The 19,495-nt window shown below is 41.9% G+C and overlaps 1 protein-coding gene across 6 annotated transcripts in view; it reads left to right on the plus strand.

Annotated features, from left to right (window-relative positions):
* The window catches only part of ccdc171 (coiled-coil domain containing 171), a 240,743-nt gene that overhangs the window by 193,356 nt on the left and 27,892 nt on the right, over positions 1-19,495 (plus strand). For all 6 annotated transcript variants that reach the window (XM_078394873.1, XM_078394872.1, XM_078394874.1 and 3 more), the window contains one exon: positions 5,343-5,495. In XM_078394873.1, the coding sequence (XP_078250999.1) occupies positions 5,343-5,495 (153 nt within the window). The remainder of the gene's footprint in view (positions 1-5,342; positions 5,496-19,495) is intronic.

Below are 19,495 nucleotides of genomic sequence, written 5' to 3' on the forward strand. Positions count from 1 at the left end.
TAATCTTGAAAAATGTGAAGTGATGCTTTTGATTGGATTAATACAACTAGGATATGAATAATGAATGGTAAGACATTCAGATGTACAAAGGAACAGAGGAACATGTACAAGTCTTGATAGCAATAGTATCGGTAGACAAGATGGTTGGTAAGCCTTGCCTTAATACTTGCCCTATTTAGCTGAGGCATAGAAAATAAAAGGAGGGAGTTATGGGCATCTATGTAAAATATTATTAAGGTTAGTAGTAATAATGACAGAAAGGATGTGATTGTACTGGAATGGGTACAAAGAGATCACCAGGATGTGTGGGATGCATCTGTGAGCGGAGATTGGATAGATGGGGTTTATTTTCCTTGAAGGGGAGGAGGCTGAGGGAGGGCCTGATAGAGTTATATAAAACGATGAAGGGCATAAATGGGGTGGATAGTGAGAAATCTTTCCATGTGGCAGGGGTGTCTGTAACAAGGGGCACGCTCTAGTGACTAATGGTGTGCCTCGGTGACCAGTGCTGGGTCCATTTGTGGTTATACCAGCAATTTGAATGAGAATGTACAAGGCATGATTAGTTAGTTTACAGATGACACTAAAGTAGGTGATACGTAGATGGTGAAAATGATTTATGAAAGATTATAGCAGGGTTTTAATTAACCAAGCAAGTGGGCTGAGGAATGGCTAATGGAGTTTAATGCAGATAAATGCGAGGTGTTGTATTTTAGGAAGTCAAAGCAGGACAAGACCTTCACAGTGATTGGTAGGGCTCTGGGGAATGTAGTAGAGGGGAAGGTTCGAGAAGCACAAGTACATACGTAGTTCCCTGAAAGTTGCATTACGAATAGATAGATATGGTGGTAATGAAGGGTTTAGGTACATTGGCCTTCATCAATCAGGGTATTGAGTATAGAGAAAAACACACAAAGATACAAAACTCAGCGGGACAGGCAGCATCCCTGAGGATGACGTTTTGAGTCCGGACCTTTCTTAAGACTGATTGTGGTGGAGGGATGGAAGGAAATTAGGAGAGATGGGGCAGGTCAAGCCTGGCAAGTGATAGCTGTTCACAGATGAAGTGGTTTTTTGATGGTTAGACAAAAGGCCAGTGATGAAAAGACAGAAGGTATGAGACAAAAAGATTGAGGAGTTGAGAATTGTGAAGCTTGAGGACGGAATGTAGGTGGATGGGAAGGGGAGAAATAGGTCCAAGTGGGACAGAGGGAAGGGGAGGAAAGAAAGTGGTGGAGTGTATAGAAGTTGGGATGTTATGTTGCATATGTGCAATATGTTGGTGAGGCCGCATTTGGAGTATTATGTTCAAGGGTCATTAAGCTGGAAAGAGTGCAGAGAAGATTTAGGAGGATGCTGCCAGGCTAGGACTATTCCTTGGAGTGCAGGAGGCTGAGGGCTGATTTTATAAAGGTGCACAAATTCATGAAGGGAATACATAAGTTAATGCGCAGTCTTTTCCCAGGGTAGGGGAACCAAGAACCAGAGGACATAGGTTTACAGTGAGAGGGGACAAGATTTAATAAGAAGCTGAGGGACAACTTTTTCACTCCGAGAGTGGTGGGTACAGTAGAGTTAGGTACTACAACAGCATTAAAAAGACACTTGGGCAGATACATGGATAGGAAAGGTTGAGATGGATGTGGACCAAACTGGGTAAATGGGACTCGCTTAGGTGGGGAACTTGGTCGGTATGGACCAATTGGGCCGAAGGACCTATTTCCGTGCTGTATGGCTCTATAATTCTAATTGGTCTTTATCTATCAGTAACCAGGTATTACCCTGAAATTAGTCCTTGATCATTTGTAGCCAGTTATATTTGGCACCCTGGTAGCTGTACATCAGTGATTAGTCTCTTAGTCCCCATTATATTAGTCCCAGGCATTAGTAACCAATCATACTCGAGCACAAACAACAAGCCATTATTTGTGTGTGGGTTAGCTCTATAACCAGTCACACTTAGCATCAATCAGCCAATCTGCAGCTAGTTCTCAGCTTTCAATAGCCATTTACGCTCAACGTGCAATTAACGGAATCAAAAACAGTTTAGGACTATTCCTCTTTCTACAGATACTGCCCAACTTGCTGAATTTTTCCAGAATTTGCTATTTTATTCGTGATATATTGTGGTTAAAGCACTTGCAACACCCAGTGACCTATTCCTTGAGCATCAGTAACAAGTTTAGTTCATGTTCATAAGTGATAGGAGCAGAATTAGGCCATTCGGCCCATCAAGTCTACTTCAACATTCAATCATGATCTATCTTTCCCTCTCAACCCCCTTCTCCTGCCTTCATAACCCCTGACACCATACTAATCAAGGATCTATCAATTTCTGCCTTAAAAACATCCATTGACTTGGTCAGCACAGCCTTCTGTGGCAATGAATTTCACAGATTCACCACCCTCTGACTATGAGATACAGTTAGCATCTATCTACCATGTCCTTGATCATCTTCAGCTAAATACCTGGCTACCCTTTGATCTAATATCAGTAGTCAGTCATTCCTAGAGCCGAGTCTGGCCATCGTTGACCAGTCACTCTTAGAACCCAACAACCTTACCCTTTGCCGTTGGCAATCAATCTTCGGAGTCGTCCTCAGTCATCCTTTGTGAAACTTCAGTCTTACTTCCCTGTTATAGCAAATGCTGACATTGTGTCTTGTGCATGTCTGCAAGGTGCCAGTATGGGTCTCCCATTGATCCGATTAGTCAGACTTTGCAGTCATCATCTCATTAACTTCAGTGTGCCTTCAGGGAGGAAACCCTTCAAACAGGCAATTGAGCAAAATGTGGGTTGAATTTACAGTGAAAATACAAAGATATGCTTGTTAGCTAAATGTTTTGAGTAGGCATATGACATTTACTGCCATATAACCCGATTTATACCCTTGAGCACAGAATCTTCAGGATGTACAAAGAACTTGAAAACCGTGAACACTGTCCCAGACAGTGTTCCATTCTGACAAGTATTTACATAAGCACTGGTTATGACTGAGGTGTACGATATAGTCTATAAAGGGCTGTAAGAAAAAATGACTATCAGACTTTTGCTACCATATGTTTTAATTTCTCGTTTTCGTTTCATGCCCTCAACCTGGGTACATAGAACATCATTGCAAAGGTTACTGATGATGCAGAACTCAGAACAAAAATCTGGAGTAACTCAGCGGTTCAGGCAGCATCTCTGGAGAAAAGGAATAGGTGATGTTTCAGGTCGAGACCCTTCTTCAGACTCAGGGGAAAAGGGAATGAGAGATATAGACGGTACTTAGGACAAATGAATGGAAGATCTGCAAAAACCAATGATAATCAAGGAAATGTGGGGCACACAATAGGCCATTGTTGGCTGTGGGATAGGTGATAATGTATTAATGCAGAGGAACTGAAGTTCTGTTTTGATAGAAAGAATGAGATGTAATATAAGCTAAATAATGACATTTTAAAAGAGATGGTATTAGTTCAAAAGACCTGGGTATGGATTAACAACAATCCATCCCATCCCCAGGCTCTCCCCTACACCTACTTCCTCACTGTAAACTAGGCGAATGATTTGTCGAGCACCTGCGCTCTGTTTACAATAGCTGTCTTAAGCTTCCGGTTGCAAGGCAGTTGACGTCCCATCCCCTTTCCTACACCCACCTGACTGTCCTCAGATTTGACCTGCCAGGGTGAAGCCAAATGCAAACTTGAGGAACAGCACCTCATATTCAGCCTGTGTATTCACAATCTAATGGTATGAACGTTTAACGCTCCAGTTTCAAGTAACCCATCTTGAACCCATCTGTTCCTTTCTTTCTCCAGATCCACCAGGTTCTCTCACATATCATCTTCTAATCAACCACCAGCTCATTGTTATCCAGTTTCATTCTTCCACCTCCCCCAACTGGTGCTATCTGCCTATCACCCTCACACTTAGCCCACAGCCTATCTCCATCTCTATCTCTTCCACCTACTGTTCTCATCTGACCTCCCCCCCACCCCCCCCCCCCACCCTTATTGGGTGCCACTTATCACCTTCCTTTCTTATCAGATTTCATAATCTGATAGGAAAGATTATGAAAGCAGGATAACATGCAACTTATGTGAATGGGTGATTGATGATCGCCTGGGCCTCGGTGGACCAAAGGACCTGTTTCCATGCTGTATCTCTAAAACTAAAACTAAGCGCAAGAGGATAGAATCCCTTGAATAGCTTCACAGACTAATGGACTGAGTGGCTGATTGCGCTGCATCATTCCATGATTCCATACTTTTATGTTAGAATAGTGTCCGGACCTAGCAGTGGTCTTACTGCGGGTCAAGTATTGGTTTGGACTTGAATGAAGTCCAATATCCACAGAAGCCTATGACTAGCATTCTAAATGCTGATCTCCTGTTTAGCTGACCATGTAACTGATTAAAATCATTATCTGAAAGATCATATTTTTAAGATGCTTCAGCTATTTATTAGTTATTCCATATGGCCCTTGCCGACTTTTTTTCTTGCATTCATGGTGTGATGGTGTGATAATGGACAAAAAATGTTCTCCACAGGAGGAATTCCTATGACCAAGTCTATCAAGTTTGTGATCCGAGATTAAATTTGAATTACTACCACATTCTTTAATTATTCTCTTTATTGACCTCTAAAGAGAAAGCGATTCATTGAAGAGCAAAGTATTGTTCACTTGTTACAAAGAGCTCCACTAATCCCCACAATATTTGAGCAATCTGAGTGAATATAAAGTTACCAACACTTTCGTACCATTTTGCCTCACTTCTACAATTAACTTTATTATCTTGTCTGTTCATTATTATGCAATTGAGACTGTAGTTTTCCAAGATACACATGAAGGGAATTGTATTTCCTGTTATATTCTAGTGCAGTCAGAGAATACACTGAGAACTGAGTATCATTGCAAAGCCAGTAATTTACTAAGCTCCATAAATGATCCTGAATAAATTATCTTGAGATATGCTTTATGAAGAATGTAATATACAGTGTTAAAATATTTAGACCTACTATATATTTCACTGTCCATATAAGACTTGGTTAAAAGAGTTTCTTTATCAAAGTGTTATACGATCTTGACTCCTGACATTTCCACGATTTATATTACATTGCGCGTTGAATACCAGAAGAGCAGTATGGTGAAAATGTAGGGCGAATTGTTTATGAGAACAGTAATATGATAAATATGACGGATATTAACAAAGCAGTGTTATTTAAAATATTAGTTCAGTGTGGAATTGTTTACCAAAACCTGTCATTTCAATATGGTATACCCAATGCTCTGTGAAATGTTTCTGAACAAGCTTAGTCATAATTGATAATTACCTTATTTTTTCTGTTTTGCTAGAACTTAACCCAGACTTTTACGGACATTTACCAGCTGGCTAACTCCAGGGTTACCGCTCTGGAAGCAGAAATTGCTTCACATCAAAAACACATTGAGGCTCTTAAATCAGAACTTCAGACGGCATGCCTGCGTGAAAATAATGCCTTAGTTCCAGTAAGTTCCTGTTTTCACACATAACAGTTTACAGGTAGGTCACTGGTAAATTATCAGCAGCAGATGTATGAAGACCACGCTCACTTTAATCTAAGTAAATGTTTATACTTATGTGGCAATTATCATCATCAAAATATTATAGGAAGATGTATTTTCATTTGTCACTTGATATACAGTGTATGCATTGAAAAAAAAATCTAAGTATAAATTTGCACAGATCATACTTGTTACAGACGAGTAAAAGTAATGGAGACCATTTACCTGCTGTCAGGAAGTGCTTCATAATATACTAAATGTTACGTTGGTGTCTATGATGATGCAGATATCTGCCATTCGTCTGTTTCCAGACTGTTAAATGGGCAAGTACGTTCCACTGTGGCAAACAGAAAATGCACATTAATTATGAGCCATAATATTAAAGCCAAAAATAGACTTTAAGTGGCCATACCTGAAACAATGTGATGGGGTTTTCATGGCCCTATACGGATTGGGGCATTAGTTCACAGCAGTCTGTCTTTTATTCACAAAATGCTGGAGTAACTCAGCAGGTCAGGCAGGCAGCATCTCAGGAGAGAAGGAATGGGTGACATTTCGGGTCGAGACCCTTCTTCAGTAGTCTGATCGTTAATGAGCACCAGCTAATTTCTGAAGCTCAACATAACACAATGAAAATAAAGCTGAAGGCTTAAAAAATGAATCGGAAATTTCCTCTGGCATAAAAAATGACCACTCAAAATTTCTAGGCCATAATTTAAAAATTCAATGAAAAAAGTGAAGCAACTATCTGCTACTTGTCTTTATCAGACAAATTGTTTCATTTATTTATGGCCTCTCAGTATCCTGCTTCTCACCTTTCAATATTTCTCATTAAAATGAAAGGATGATAATCAATAATAAATCAGAATACTGTCAGCATTTCTCATAGTTGTTAGGATAACTGGCTACTTTTAATATAGTTCTCGGAGCACTGTTTCTGGGGTTGCATAGTGGCACCACGGTAGGGTTGCTTGCCTTAGAGCGCCAGAGACCTGGGTTCAATCCAGACTACGGGTGCTGTCTAAATCGAATTTGTACGTTCTCCCTGTGACCGCGTAGGTTTTCTCCAGGTGCTCCGCTTTACTCCCACACTCCATAGATGTACTTGCGTATGGGTGATTGTTGGTCGGTGTGGACTTGTTGGGCCAAGGGGCCTGTTTTCACGTTGTATCTCTAAAACCTAAAGTGCAGCTGCCTCACAGCTCCGACGACCGTATTGTATTCAATCATGGCATCTGGTGCTGTCTGTGTAGAGTTGGCTTGTTGTCCTTGCAACTGTTCGTACTGCCGCTGATGTCTTCCCACATCCCAAGTGCTGGGTGAAAGCGACATGATAGAAGAATAAGGGGGTAAATGATGGGATCACTTACAGGAGAGTAAGTGGGGAATAAGATTGCTGGGATTACTCTGAGACACAGTGGTGCAGTGGTAGAGCCGCTGCATCACAGGACCAGAGACCCTGATTCGATCCTGATGTGCTGTCTGTGTGGTGTTCGCACGTTCTCTCTGTGGCCACGTGGGTTTCTTCCGAGTGCTCCAGTTTCCTCCCACATCCCAAAGACGTAAAGGTTTGTATGTTAATGGGCCTCAGCAAACTGGTCTTAGTGTGTAGAGGATGGATGAGAAAGTGGGATACCCTAGAACTAGTGTGCACAGGTTGGTGTGGACTCAGTGGACTGATGGTCGGTGTGGGCCGAAGGGCCTGTTTCCTGCTGTATCTCGAAACTAAACGGGTATAGACTCAATGAACTGAATAGTATCCCATGTCTTGTGGAAATAACAAGATACATTTCACTCAATTATGGACTGAATGCTAGAGGCATTATAATACTGTGTTGTCATGACTGTGGCATGCTTAATGTTAGCACTTGGGGATACATATCTTGGCAAATATAGTTATAGCTATAGCTGAGATGCTTTTGATTCTTAACCTTCAATAGACAATAGACAATAGGTGCAGGAGGAGGCCATTCGGCCCTTCGAGCCAGCACCGCCATTCAATGTGATCATGACTGATCATTCTCAATCAGTACCCCGTTCCTGCCTTCTCCCCATACCCCATACCCCCTGACTCCGCTATCCTTAAGAGATCTATCTAGCGCTCTCTTGAATGCATTCAGAGAAATGGCCTCCACTTCCTTAAGTACCTTGGGATGCAGACCATCAGGGCCTGGGGATTTATCGGCCTTCAGTCCCATCAGTCTACCCAACACCATGTCCTGCCTGATGTGAATTTCCTTCAGTTCCTCCGTCACCCTAGGACCTCTGTCCACTAGTACTTCTGGGAGATTGTTGGTGTCTTCCTTAGTGAAGACAGATCCAAAGTACCTGTACAACTCGTCTGCCATTTCCTTGTTCCCCTTAATAAATTCACCTGCTTTTGTCTTCAAGGGACTCACATTTGTCTTAACTATTTTTTTCCTCTTCACATACCTAAAGAAGCTTTTACTATCCTTTATATTCTTGGCTAGCTTACCTTCGTACCTCATCTTTTCTCCCAGTATTATCTTTTTAGTTATCTTCTGTTGCTCTTTAAAAGAGTTCCAATCCTCTGGCTTTCCGCTCATCTTTGCTATGTTATACTTCTCCTTTATTGTTATACTGTCCTTGACTTCCCTTGTCAACTGATCCTGCACCTTGTGTATTATTCCCCAAAATACCTGCCATTGTTGTTCCACCGTCTTCCTTGCTATGGTATCTTTCCAGTCAACTCTGGCCAGCTCCTCTCTCATGCCTCCATAGTCCCCCATGCTCAACTGCAATACTGACACTTCCGATTTTCCTTTCTCCCTCTCAAATTGTAGATTAAAACTGATCATATTATGATCTCTACCTCCTAATGGCTCTTTTACCTTGAGTTCCCTTATCAAATCTGGTTCATTACACAACACTAAATCCAGAATTGCCTTCTCCCTGGTAAGCTCCAGTACAAGCTGCTCTAAGAATCCATCTCGGAGGCACTCCACAAACTACCTTTCTTGAGGACCATTACCAAGCTGATTTTCCCAGTCTACCTGCATGTTGAAATCTCCCATAAGCACCATAGCATTACCTTTGCGACATGCCAATTTTAATTCTTGATTCAACATGCACCCTATATCCAGGCTACTTATTGGGGGCCTGTAGATAACTCCCATTTGGGTCTTTTTACCCTTACAATTCCTCATTTCTGTCCATACTGATTCTACATCTCCTGATTCTATGTCACCCCTTGCAAGGGACTGAATATCATTCCTTACTAACAGCGCGACCCCACCCCCTCTGCCCACCTGTCTGTCTTTTCTATACGTTGTGTACCCCTGAATATTCAGCTCCCAGCCCTGGTCCTCTTGCAGCCATGTCTCTGTAATTCCCACAACATCATACTTGCCAATATCTAACTGAGCCTCAAGCTCATCCACTTTATTTTTTATACTTCGCGCATTCAAATACAACACTTTAACCTCGGTATTCACTTCCCCTCTCACACCATTGGCCCTGACCTTACTCTCTTATCCCTTCTCAAACTTTCCTTCCCATTAATTCGGGAGTCTTTTGCAACTTTTCCTGTAATCACTTCCCCTTTAACTCCATCTTTATATTTCCAATTTGTCAACCCCTCTCCCCCACTATTTAGTTTAAACCCACACGTATAGCACTAGCAAACCTGCCTGCCAGAATGTTGGTCCCTCTCCAGTTAAGGTGTAACCTGTCCCTTTTGTACAGGTCACCCCTACCCCATAAGAGATCCCAATGGTCTATAAATCTAAATATAAAATATTAAGAAATAAAATAATGTTAAACAATTTAAAACATTACTATATATCCAAATAATGAAAATCACATGTAATTTAAATTATTATTTTTCTTCCTCGTTGCCTTGAAATCTCCATTGAAATGAATGGTCTTGCAGATCCTGCTTCAGGATCGGTGAGAGATTCCCAGGGATAAAAACGGCAAGCTCCTGCTCCACTATTCTGTCCCACACAGTCTAGCAGTGAAGTGCCGCCATGAAATCACCATTAAGCTTGGCCAGCAAGTTCAGGACATCTGCATTCACATGGGAGTTCCGAACTTGTCTGCACTGACAAGAACAAATTCCAGCAGTTCTGCTTTGCAAAATCCAAGCCATTGTTTTTTTTGCATTGCAAATTAAATCTAATTTAGTTTCTAGATGGGGGAAAAAGGAAGAATGAGTTGAAAAATTCAATCAATTGAAATCCAAATTCAGAAATGGTGGCAGGAAATACATTGTACACTAAGTGAACAAGTGTACATGAAATTAGCTTCTGAATAAAGTAGAGAAACAGCATCTTACAATTCTATAACATTTTAATATATGAAAACAGCTCAAAGTGCTTTACAAGTGTGTTATCAATTTGATGTTGCCAATGATTCCAACTTTCGCATCTGCATCATAATTAAAATATGTTCAGCCTTTACATTCAAATCTTTCCATGGTCTTAACATCCCATCTCTAAAATCTTCCAGGTTGAACAAACTTGGATTGTTTTGGCTGGAGCGTCAGAGGTGAGGGGAGATCTGATAGAAGTATATAAAATTGTGGGAGCTATAGATAAGGTAGACAGTTGGAACCTTTTTCCAAAGATGAAAATGTCAAAGTGTCAAGGCATAGTTTTGCGGTCAGAGGGGGAATTTAAAGGAGACTAGACCAAGTGGACCCGTTGGGCCCAAACCTCTCCTGCATTGGTGCAAAACCCTCTCCTCTCCCTCACCTCTCCCCCCTCCTCTCCCCCCTACCCCTCCCTCCCTCCTCCCCCTCCCCACTCCTTCCACCTCCCCCTCCCCTCCCCCTCCTCCCACTTCCACCCCCATCCCCTTCCCCACCCATCATCCCCTTCCCCCCCACTCCATCCCCCTCAACCCCCCTTATCTTCCCTCCCTCCCTCCCCCCTCCCTCACTAGGAGATAGATTTAAACTTTAAAATGTGAATAACTAAAAATATAACACCGATTTCAATAAAACTTCCATTAACACCAAAGGGACGACGGTGAGTAAGATGGGCCTAAAATTGTCGCGCTATCGTGTACCGTTTTGGCTGGAATTCAGGAACAAACAAACGAGAGTTTTAGTATATAGATGTGTAAGAGTAGTGGGTGTCTGGAATGCGCTGCCAGGGGTGGCGGTGGAAGCAAATAAGATGGTGGTATTTAAGAGACTTTTAGATAGGCACATGAATATACAGGGATTTGAGGGATATGGATCACATGCAGACAGAGGATGCGACTTGGCATCATGTTCGGACACACAATGTGTTCTAAGTTTATGTTAACATTAAAGGAGAATTTTTGGTTACTTCAGAATCAAATTTGTAAGACACGATCTCCCACGTACAAAACCATGCTGATTATCCCTAATCCCTCCCTGTCTATCCAAATGAATATATATCGTATCATGCCATAAGGAATAGGAGAATAATTAGGCCATTCGGCCCATCAGGTCTACTCCGCCATTCAATCATGGCTGATCTATCTCTCCTTCCTAACCCCATTCGCCTGCCTTCTCCCCAGAACCTCTGACATCTGTACTAATCAAGAATCTATCTACTGTATCTCTGCTGTAAAAATATCCACTGACTTGGCCTCCACAGCCTTCTGTGGCAAATAATTCCACAGATTTACCACCCTCTGACTAAATAAATTTCTCTTCATCTCCTCCCTAAAAGAACGTCCTTTAATTCTGAGGCTATGACCTCTAGTCCTAGACTCTCCCACTAGTGGAAACATCCTCTCCATATCCACTTTATCCAAGCCTTTCACTCTTCTGTATGTTTCAATGAGGTCCCCCCTCATTCTTCTAAACTCCAGCGAGTACAGGCCCAGTGCCGACAAACGCTCATCATAGATTAACCTACTCATTCCTGGAATCATTCTCTCCAGTCAGCACATCCTTCCTCAGATATGGTGCCCAAAATTGCTTACATCCTTAAGAATCCTCTCCAGTAGCCTGCCTACTACAGATGTTAGACTCACTGGTGTGACAGGACATGTAAGTAGGTTATTATGATGATGAAGATTTTATGTCACCTTAGTTCATTCAGCGCTAAAGATTTTACAAGATATAATAAATGATGTTACCAGTGATTCCATGGTTAGCATCTACCTGTATATCATAATTTAAATTTTTTTGTCCGTTGCATTCAAATCTTTCCATGACGTCAACCCATCTCATTTTTAGAATCATCCCAGCCTGTCATCTAATTAGAGAAACTTGCACTCTATTTCCTTTTACAATGTCAAAGTGCTTAAGAGCTAGAAGTACATTTTTTAACGTGTTGTCAGTGTTATAATTTAGGATTCAGATTAATTTATTAATAAACATCAGGATGTAATTATAATCCTAGTTTGCATGAAACTCATAAAGTACACAGTTTACATGATAATGATCATCACAATAAATGCAACGATGAATGCAAAACAGCAGAATGGTGCAAAGATTGCAATGCCATCTGAAGTAGCGCAAAAAAAACTAAAGTACTATAATGGAACAACGTAATGAGGGAGCATTGAAAGTGAGGGGACATTGCAGCACCTCTGGCAAGCGGATGTGTAATAGGCGATTGGTTCAAGAGTCTCATAGCAGAAGCTCCTATATCTTCTCTCAGACGGTAATAGAGAGAAAAGGGAATGGCCTGGGTGGCAGGCATACTTGACAATAATGCCTCACTTCCTGATGCAACACACTGTGAACATTGATTTAATAGAAGGAAATTATGACCCTGTGATGGAATGGGTTGTGTTCACCAATCTCTGCAGGTCCATGGGATCAAGATCAGAGCTGCTGCCATTCCAAGATGTATCCCATTACAATACTTTCTACAGTGTATCTCTGGAAGCTTGAGGGAATCCTTGTGGACATGCCAAATCTTCACAGATACCTCAAAAAGGTCAATGCGCCTTCTTGATAAACACATCAGTGTGAAGACACCACATTAGGTTGCTAGTGCTATGGATGCCTAGAAATTTGAAGTTATCAACAATCTCTACAGCTCTGTTGATGAGGACAGGGTTGTATTCAATCCCCCGTTTCCATGGTTCAACAATCATTTCTTTCATCTTGCTGACATTAGGGCTAAGTTGTCCTGACACCATGTAACACAGTTCCTGATTTCTTTCCTATACTCTGCTTATCAAGTTGGGGTTGTACCTGGCTACACAGCCATCCGTGCGCATGGAGAAGAGCAGGAGACTGAGCTGACAACCTTGAGAAATATCAGTGTTGAGGGTCAGGTTGAAGGAAATATTGCGACCAATTCTAACCATGATACTTGTCGTTCAGGAAGTCCAGAAGCCAGTGCAAATGAAGGCCCCAAGGTCCAGGAATTTAGAGATGACCAATTCAGTATTATGTGTTCAAGGCTGAGCTATGGACAATGTGTAACACACTGACATTGGTGTTCGTATTGTCAAGGTGACCCTGAGCTGAATGTAGTGCAAGGAAAATGGTGTTTTCTGTAGAATTATTTTTCCTGCACGCAAATGTGGGTCGTTACCAATCTTGACCATTATAATTGATGTAAGAGCTACTGGGTGGTAGTCATTGTGACAGATCACTTTACTTTTCTTGGGTACTGGAATAATGGAGGTTTCCTTGAAGCAGATGGGAACATCAGACTGTTGAAGAGAGAGGTTGAAGATGTCAGTGGAGACTGACCAGTTGATTAGTGCACGATTTCAAAACTCACCCAGGGCTGGCTGTTTCCTGAGAGTTTACCCTCATGAAAATAGACCTAACCTGCTGCTGAAACATATGGGGCAGAACCAGAAAGGGGTGGGAATCTTGGTGGAACTTAGTTTGCCTGTTTAAAATGGATGTAGAAGGCACTAGGCTCATCTGGTAGAGGTGAGCTGTTGCCAGAAATTGCCCCCGATTTTGGCTTGAGGGCTGTAATGTTATTCAGGCTCTGGCCAGAGTTGCCTGGCATCCACCTGATTGAATTGAGCCTCCAACATGTTCTGGAATTCTTTCTTGTCATCTCTAATGGTCTGTGACTGTCATACATGGCCTTCTTATACAGTACAAGCTCATCTTTCTTGAGAGGATTTAGCAGAGAGTGAATCTCCCTGTTCATTCAAGGTTTCCGGTTAGGATAAGCTTAATTGTCTTTGGTTGGACCCGGTCGGGAAAGCATTTCTCGAAGAAACCAGTCACAACCTGAGGTATACTCATCCAGGCTCGATGGGAATCTTTAACATGTTCCAATGCACCAACTCGAGACAGTCCTGAAGATCATTGGAGCCTTGAACTTTAATCTATGTCTGCAACCTGGTAGGAGCCGTACCAACAGATGATCAGACTGATCAAAATGAGGGCACGGTTTGGAGCCACAAGCATACTTGATAGTGGTGTAGCAGTGCTCTAGAGTATCAACACGACTTATCGGACAGGGGACCTGCTGATTGTATTTGGAGAGTATGTTCATGAAGTTTGCCTGAATGAACTTCAGGGTTTGCTATCTCAAGAGAGTTGGTCAAGGTATAATTTGTGCCGAGGTTGGTGGTAGCGGTCGAGATCCTCTCAACATTTAAGATGTATCTAGTTGGGCACTTGCATTGTCTAAGCGCCAGATACATTACAAGTGCTGATAAATGGGATTACTCCTAATGCATACTTCATGGACATGATGGGTTGAACAGCCTGTATCTGTGCTATATGAATCTGATTCCATTTATTTCAATGGAGAAGAACAGTTATGGGGAAGAGAGATTAATTGTAAGTAATTTAACATTTTATATAAATAATATGTTTTTATTTTTTTACATTCTAATGGGTTTTTTTTGTTTATCTATGTAACTTTTTTGTTGCTCTTAAATGTTTTGAATGTCAGAAATGTATGGTTTAACAGTTTCACTGTTCTGCATTGTGGTCGACCATTTCGGCAGACCCTCGGGATTGACTACAATTTATTTCCAGTCTAGCATGTGGATTATGAAATGAGGGAACTGCAAACTCTTCCACAGATGAGGAAGGTGGTACCGGATGGGCGGCATGGGTGGGTAGTGTATGAAGCAGTCTTCTCTTTCCTTTGTTAATGCAGGATTTTTCTGTGTTCATTGTACGGCCTTGATATTTTCAATACCTCGTGCGATTAGGTTCGTTTTGAGATACAGTGTGGAATCAGGCCTTTCAGCCCATAGTGTCTGTGATCAATGATCACCCATGCACTAATTCTAACCTACATACTAAGGACAATTTACAGAAGCCAATTAACCTACAAACATGCACATCTTTAGCATGTGGGAGGAAATGAACACCTAAAAACCCATGCCGTCACAGGGAGAACGTGCAAACTCCACACAGGCACCTGTAGTTAGGATCAAACTCAGATATCTGGCGCTGTAAAGCAGTAACTCTACCTCTGCACCACTGTGTCGCTCCACTGTTCATGGGCCAAGAATCGGTGGGGATATTGCACTTTTTCAACAAAGCTTCAATCACATCCTTGAAGCTTTACCTTTGTCCACCTGGTAATCTCTTCCCATGACAGAGCTTCCAATAAAATGGCTATTTTGACAGTCAGGTATTGTGCAAGTGCAGGACGTGGCCTGTCAACAGGCTATGTTATACACTTGCACAATACCTGACTCAAATGAAGACAGCTGAATCTAACCAGAGCCTCAATATTGATGTTGGTCTGGGAGGGTCATTAACATTTGTAGCATAGATCAGGTTGAAGAACGGTCCCGACCCAAAACATTGTCTATCCATTTTCCTTCGCAGATGACACCTGACACTTTAAGTTCCTTCAGCATTTTATTATTTGCTTAACATTTGTTCACTTTTCTTTGCTGTGAACTTGGAAGATTTTAAAAGTAATGTTGGTATTTTAGTAATGTGGCTGCTCTAGGTAGTTCACATTTCAGAATCGCGGAGAGATTATTACAGAGGGGAGGGGTGGAATAATATTTAACCATCAAAGCATTTCTGACATTTATTTGGAAGAGCCAGTACTGTTTCGACCTTTAGTGATCATACTGGAGCTGGTTGCAATGTAGAAAACTGCAAGGATAGGAAAGTTTTAGAGGGATATATGGGCATAGGCAGGCAAATGGGACAAGCTCAAATAGATACTTAAGTCGGCATGGACGAGTTGGGATGAAGGGCGTGATTCAGCACAGTATGACTACTGACAAGCACTAAAATATGGGAGGATATCATCAAAATGAAACTATGATTAGCTTTTTTCAACACAGACTTAAAGTGCATTTGGGCATGTTGAACTGAACGTGGGGAACTGTCAAGTGGAACTTTTCTACATTAGCACTGTCTCAGGAATTCTGTGTCAGCACCACCCAATCATGGATGAAGGGAAACAGCTACATCATTGAGATAAATAAAGTATTGACAACAAAATTATTGACCTTGAGTTGAAAGTATCCTTGCCATTTTAAATGGTATACTATTCGTGCTTCTTTTACAGTTACATAGAATACATAGTCATGAAAACAAACCATTCAGCCCAACAGATCCATACTGCACTGAAGCCTCATCCCACTTTTTTTTAATCTCACCCTGTGACCATGTCATTTTCTTTCTATCTTGAGCGTTTATCCTGCTCCTCTTAATGGCAATTCTACTCTTCTTCGGAATCACTTCCTGTGGGAATGAGATTCACACGTTCACCATTTCCACAGTATAGAACCTATCACTTGCCAGGTTATCTCCCGACCCCACCTCTTTTCCAACCTCCTCCTTCCCCACTACAATTAATCTGAAGAAGGGTCCCAACCTGAAATGTCACCTTTCCTTGTTCTCCAGGGATGTTGCTTGACCCGCTGAGTTACTCCAGCACTTTGTTTTTTTTTTGTAAACCAGCATCTACAACAGTTGTGCATGTTGACTATATGGAAATTTCTGATAAATTTCCTTTCGCCTATGGGAAGGACATTTAACTAAATGGTACGGTGCTAAGAAATGTTAATGAACAGAGGATTTCTGGGGATCAAATCATATTTTCCTGAAAGAGGCTACTCTGGTATACAGGGTGGTGAAGGGGCCAGATGGTATCCTTTCCTTAATAGGTCAGGATGTAAAATCTAAACGCTTAGATATCGGAGACTGCAGATGATTAACAAAAAAAACAAAATGCTGAAGAAATTCAGTGGATCAGACAGCATTTGCGGAGGGAAATGTATAGTCAATGTTTCGGGTCAGAGTCATTCTTCAGATAGACAATAAAAGGTGGCAACTCTACAAGACGTGTTAAACCTTAATTGGACTATTAAGCACATGGAATCAATGTCAATCATCATGCCCATCTAGACCAGCACTGGAATAAGCAAGGCATAGACAAGTATGAACCTAATGCAGGCTGAAGGGATCAGTGGGGTAAAAGGTTGGAATGCACAAGATGGGCTGAAGGGCCCATTTTTGTACCATAACTCTGCTTTTTGGCATGTGGCATGGCAATATAAATTTTCCCCTGTAAGTTCATATTAGATTTGCTTCCACCACTGTTTCAGGCAACACATCCTGGATTTGTTCTCTTTTCCCCTCTGGTTCTTTTGCAAACAGCATTAACTTATGAGAAGACCATTCAGTAGTTTGAGAGCAGCAGGGGAAAAGCTGTTGCTGAATCTGATGGTATATGCTTTCATGTTTTTGTAGCGTCTGCCTGAGGGGAGTGGGAAGAAGAAGTAATGAATAGGGTGAAATTGAGACAATGGAGGAGAAAGCCCATCCATGCCCGTCCTTGCTCAGAAGGCTGGGGAAATGTGCAAGCTTCCAAAGTTTCAGCAATTTCTACAGCTGCACAGTAGAAAGCATCCTATTCCGTTACGTCACAACTTGGTTTTCGTAACCAAGTTACAACATCCCATTCTCCTGTATCTTTCCATGCCCTAAGTTCATTTGCCTTACCTGTCAGGCCTTTTGCATGCAATTTAAACTCCTTCCTTGCTTCCTGCCATACTCCTCCCTTTTCTCCTGATGTACACCTTGACAGCCTTCCTCACAGTCCGCGTGCCCAGTAATCTTGGTGTCATCTGCAAACTTAATAATCAACCTGTCTACATTTATGTCCAAAGATAGACACAAAGTGCTGGAGTAACAGCGGGTCAGGCAGCATCTCCGGAGAAATAGGAGAAATCCGGCCCACTACAATGGTGTCGTCTGCGAACTTGTAGATTGAGTTGGATTGGTATTTGGTTGCATAGTCATGAGTGTATAAGCAGTATAGAAGGAGGCTGAGAATGCATCCTTGGAGGGTGCCAGTATTGAGAATTATCGTGGAGGATTATTTGTTACCTATCCTCACTGATTGCGGTCTGTTGGTCAGGATGTCAAAGATCCAGTTACAGAAGGGAGTGCTGACTCCAATTTCCACAAATTTGAAAATGACCTTGGTTGGGATAATGGCATTGAAAGTAGAGCTATAGATGATGAATAGGAGTCTAACGTATGAGTCCTTCTTATCCATGGGTTCCAGAAATGTGTAGAGCCAGGGAGATGGCATCAGCCATGGACCTGGTGTGGCGGTAGGCGAACTACAGTGGATCAAGGCTGCTTGGTAGGCTGGAGTTAGTGTGTGCCATGATCAGCCTCAAGCACTTCGTGATGGTGGATGTCAAGGCCACTGGATGGTTGTCCTTAAGTCATAAGATCTTGCTTTTCTTTGTAACCAGGATGATTGTGGTCTTCTTGTAGCAGTGGCTACCTCAGAACAGAGTAGCGAGAGGTTAAAGATATCCATGAACACTCCCGCTAGTTAGTCCCATACAAGCTAGTTGCTTCCGTGGGTCCACCCTCAGGAAGGCCGATCTTACTTCGCCACACTGACCGTGGGAACTCAAGTCTGAGGGATCTGATGTCATCAGCCTGTTTGCCTTCTGTTCAAAGCAAGCATAGAATGCATTAGAACTTTGCCACAAGGTCCAGCCTTCTCCTTATTTAAAACAATCTTAAAATTTATGTTGTGATCACTATGCCCAAAATGCTCTTCCAGTGAAACACCAGTCACCTGGCCAGGCTCATTTCCCAACATGAGGACCAGTATATTCCCTTCATGGGTTTCAAGAAACCCAAATTCTGCCCCATCTAAGCCTTTGGCATTGAGCAATTCCCAGTCAATATTGGGGAAGTTAAAGTCACCCACTAAGACAACCCTGTTGCTTTGGCATCTTCAGAAATCTGTTTACGTATCTATTCCTGTGTTAACCGTTTGCTATTGAGGGAGCTCCCATCAGAATTCTTGCATCTTTCGTATTTCTAAAGGGCCTGTCCACTTAGGCGATTTTTTAGGCGACTGCCGGCGACTGTCAAAGTCGTAGCAGATCGCCAAAATTTTATTTTACCCTACGACAATGACCATGACAATGCCGAGTCAGGTCGATACAAGTTACTTTTTTTGTGAAACTAGCACCTGGCTAAGAGATTACACCGTCTTCGGAAACATCGCGAAATTCCCACGCTTATCAATGCTTCCTTATTTTCGCTGAAATCACTGTCAAGTCTGTAATTACTTGAGAGTTTTGAAATATAACATCTTGCCCGGGTTACTTGAAAACCAAGCTTCACGGTAACAAGGCATAAACTGAATTGACTTCCAGTTTACTAATAGCAGTATTAAGAAATTTAATTTTAAACGTGGTTAAATAGATTTTTGTGCGGAATGTGGGGTTTCTTTGGAAATGTACAGGAGATGCATATCTGGTTTCTGGGTTGCATATCTGGGTTGGGAGCCTACTTTAAATGTAATCGCTGATGGCCATAAACATTGCAAAATTCCCACGCTTACCTGACCGTCAAACGGTCACCTCCAATCTACCTGTCAAATGTCCTGACGGGAAATAAATTGGTTAAACACAAGTATTTTATGGTATCTTCAAATGACTTTACTTAATTTAATATTACGTGCTTCTAAATGCATCTGCGACAACCTAGCAAACCTGGGAACAGCATGCGACAGCGCCCGCAATAAGCAACGATACCTGGCGACAAGCCAGCCGTAGCCGAGAAATTTCTA

Source organism: Rhinoraja longicauda, chromosome 3, assembly GCF_053455715.1.
Source record: "Rhinoraja longicauda isolate Sanriku21f chromosome 3, sRhiLon1.1, whole genome shotgun sequence".
Lineage (NCBI taxonomy): Eukaryota > Metazoa > Chordata > Chondrichthyes > Rajiformes > Arhynchobatidae > Rhinoraja > Rhinoraja longicauda.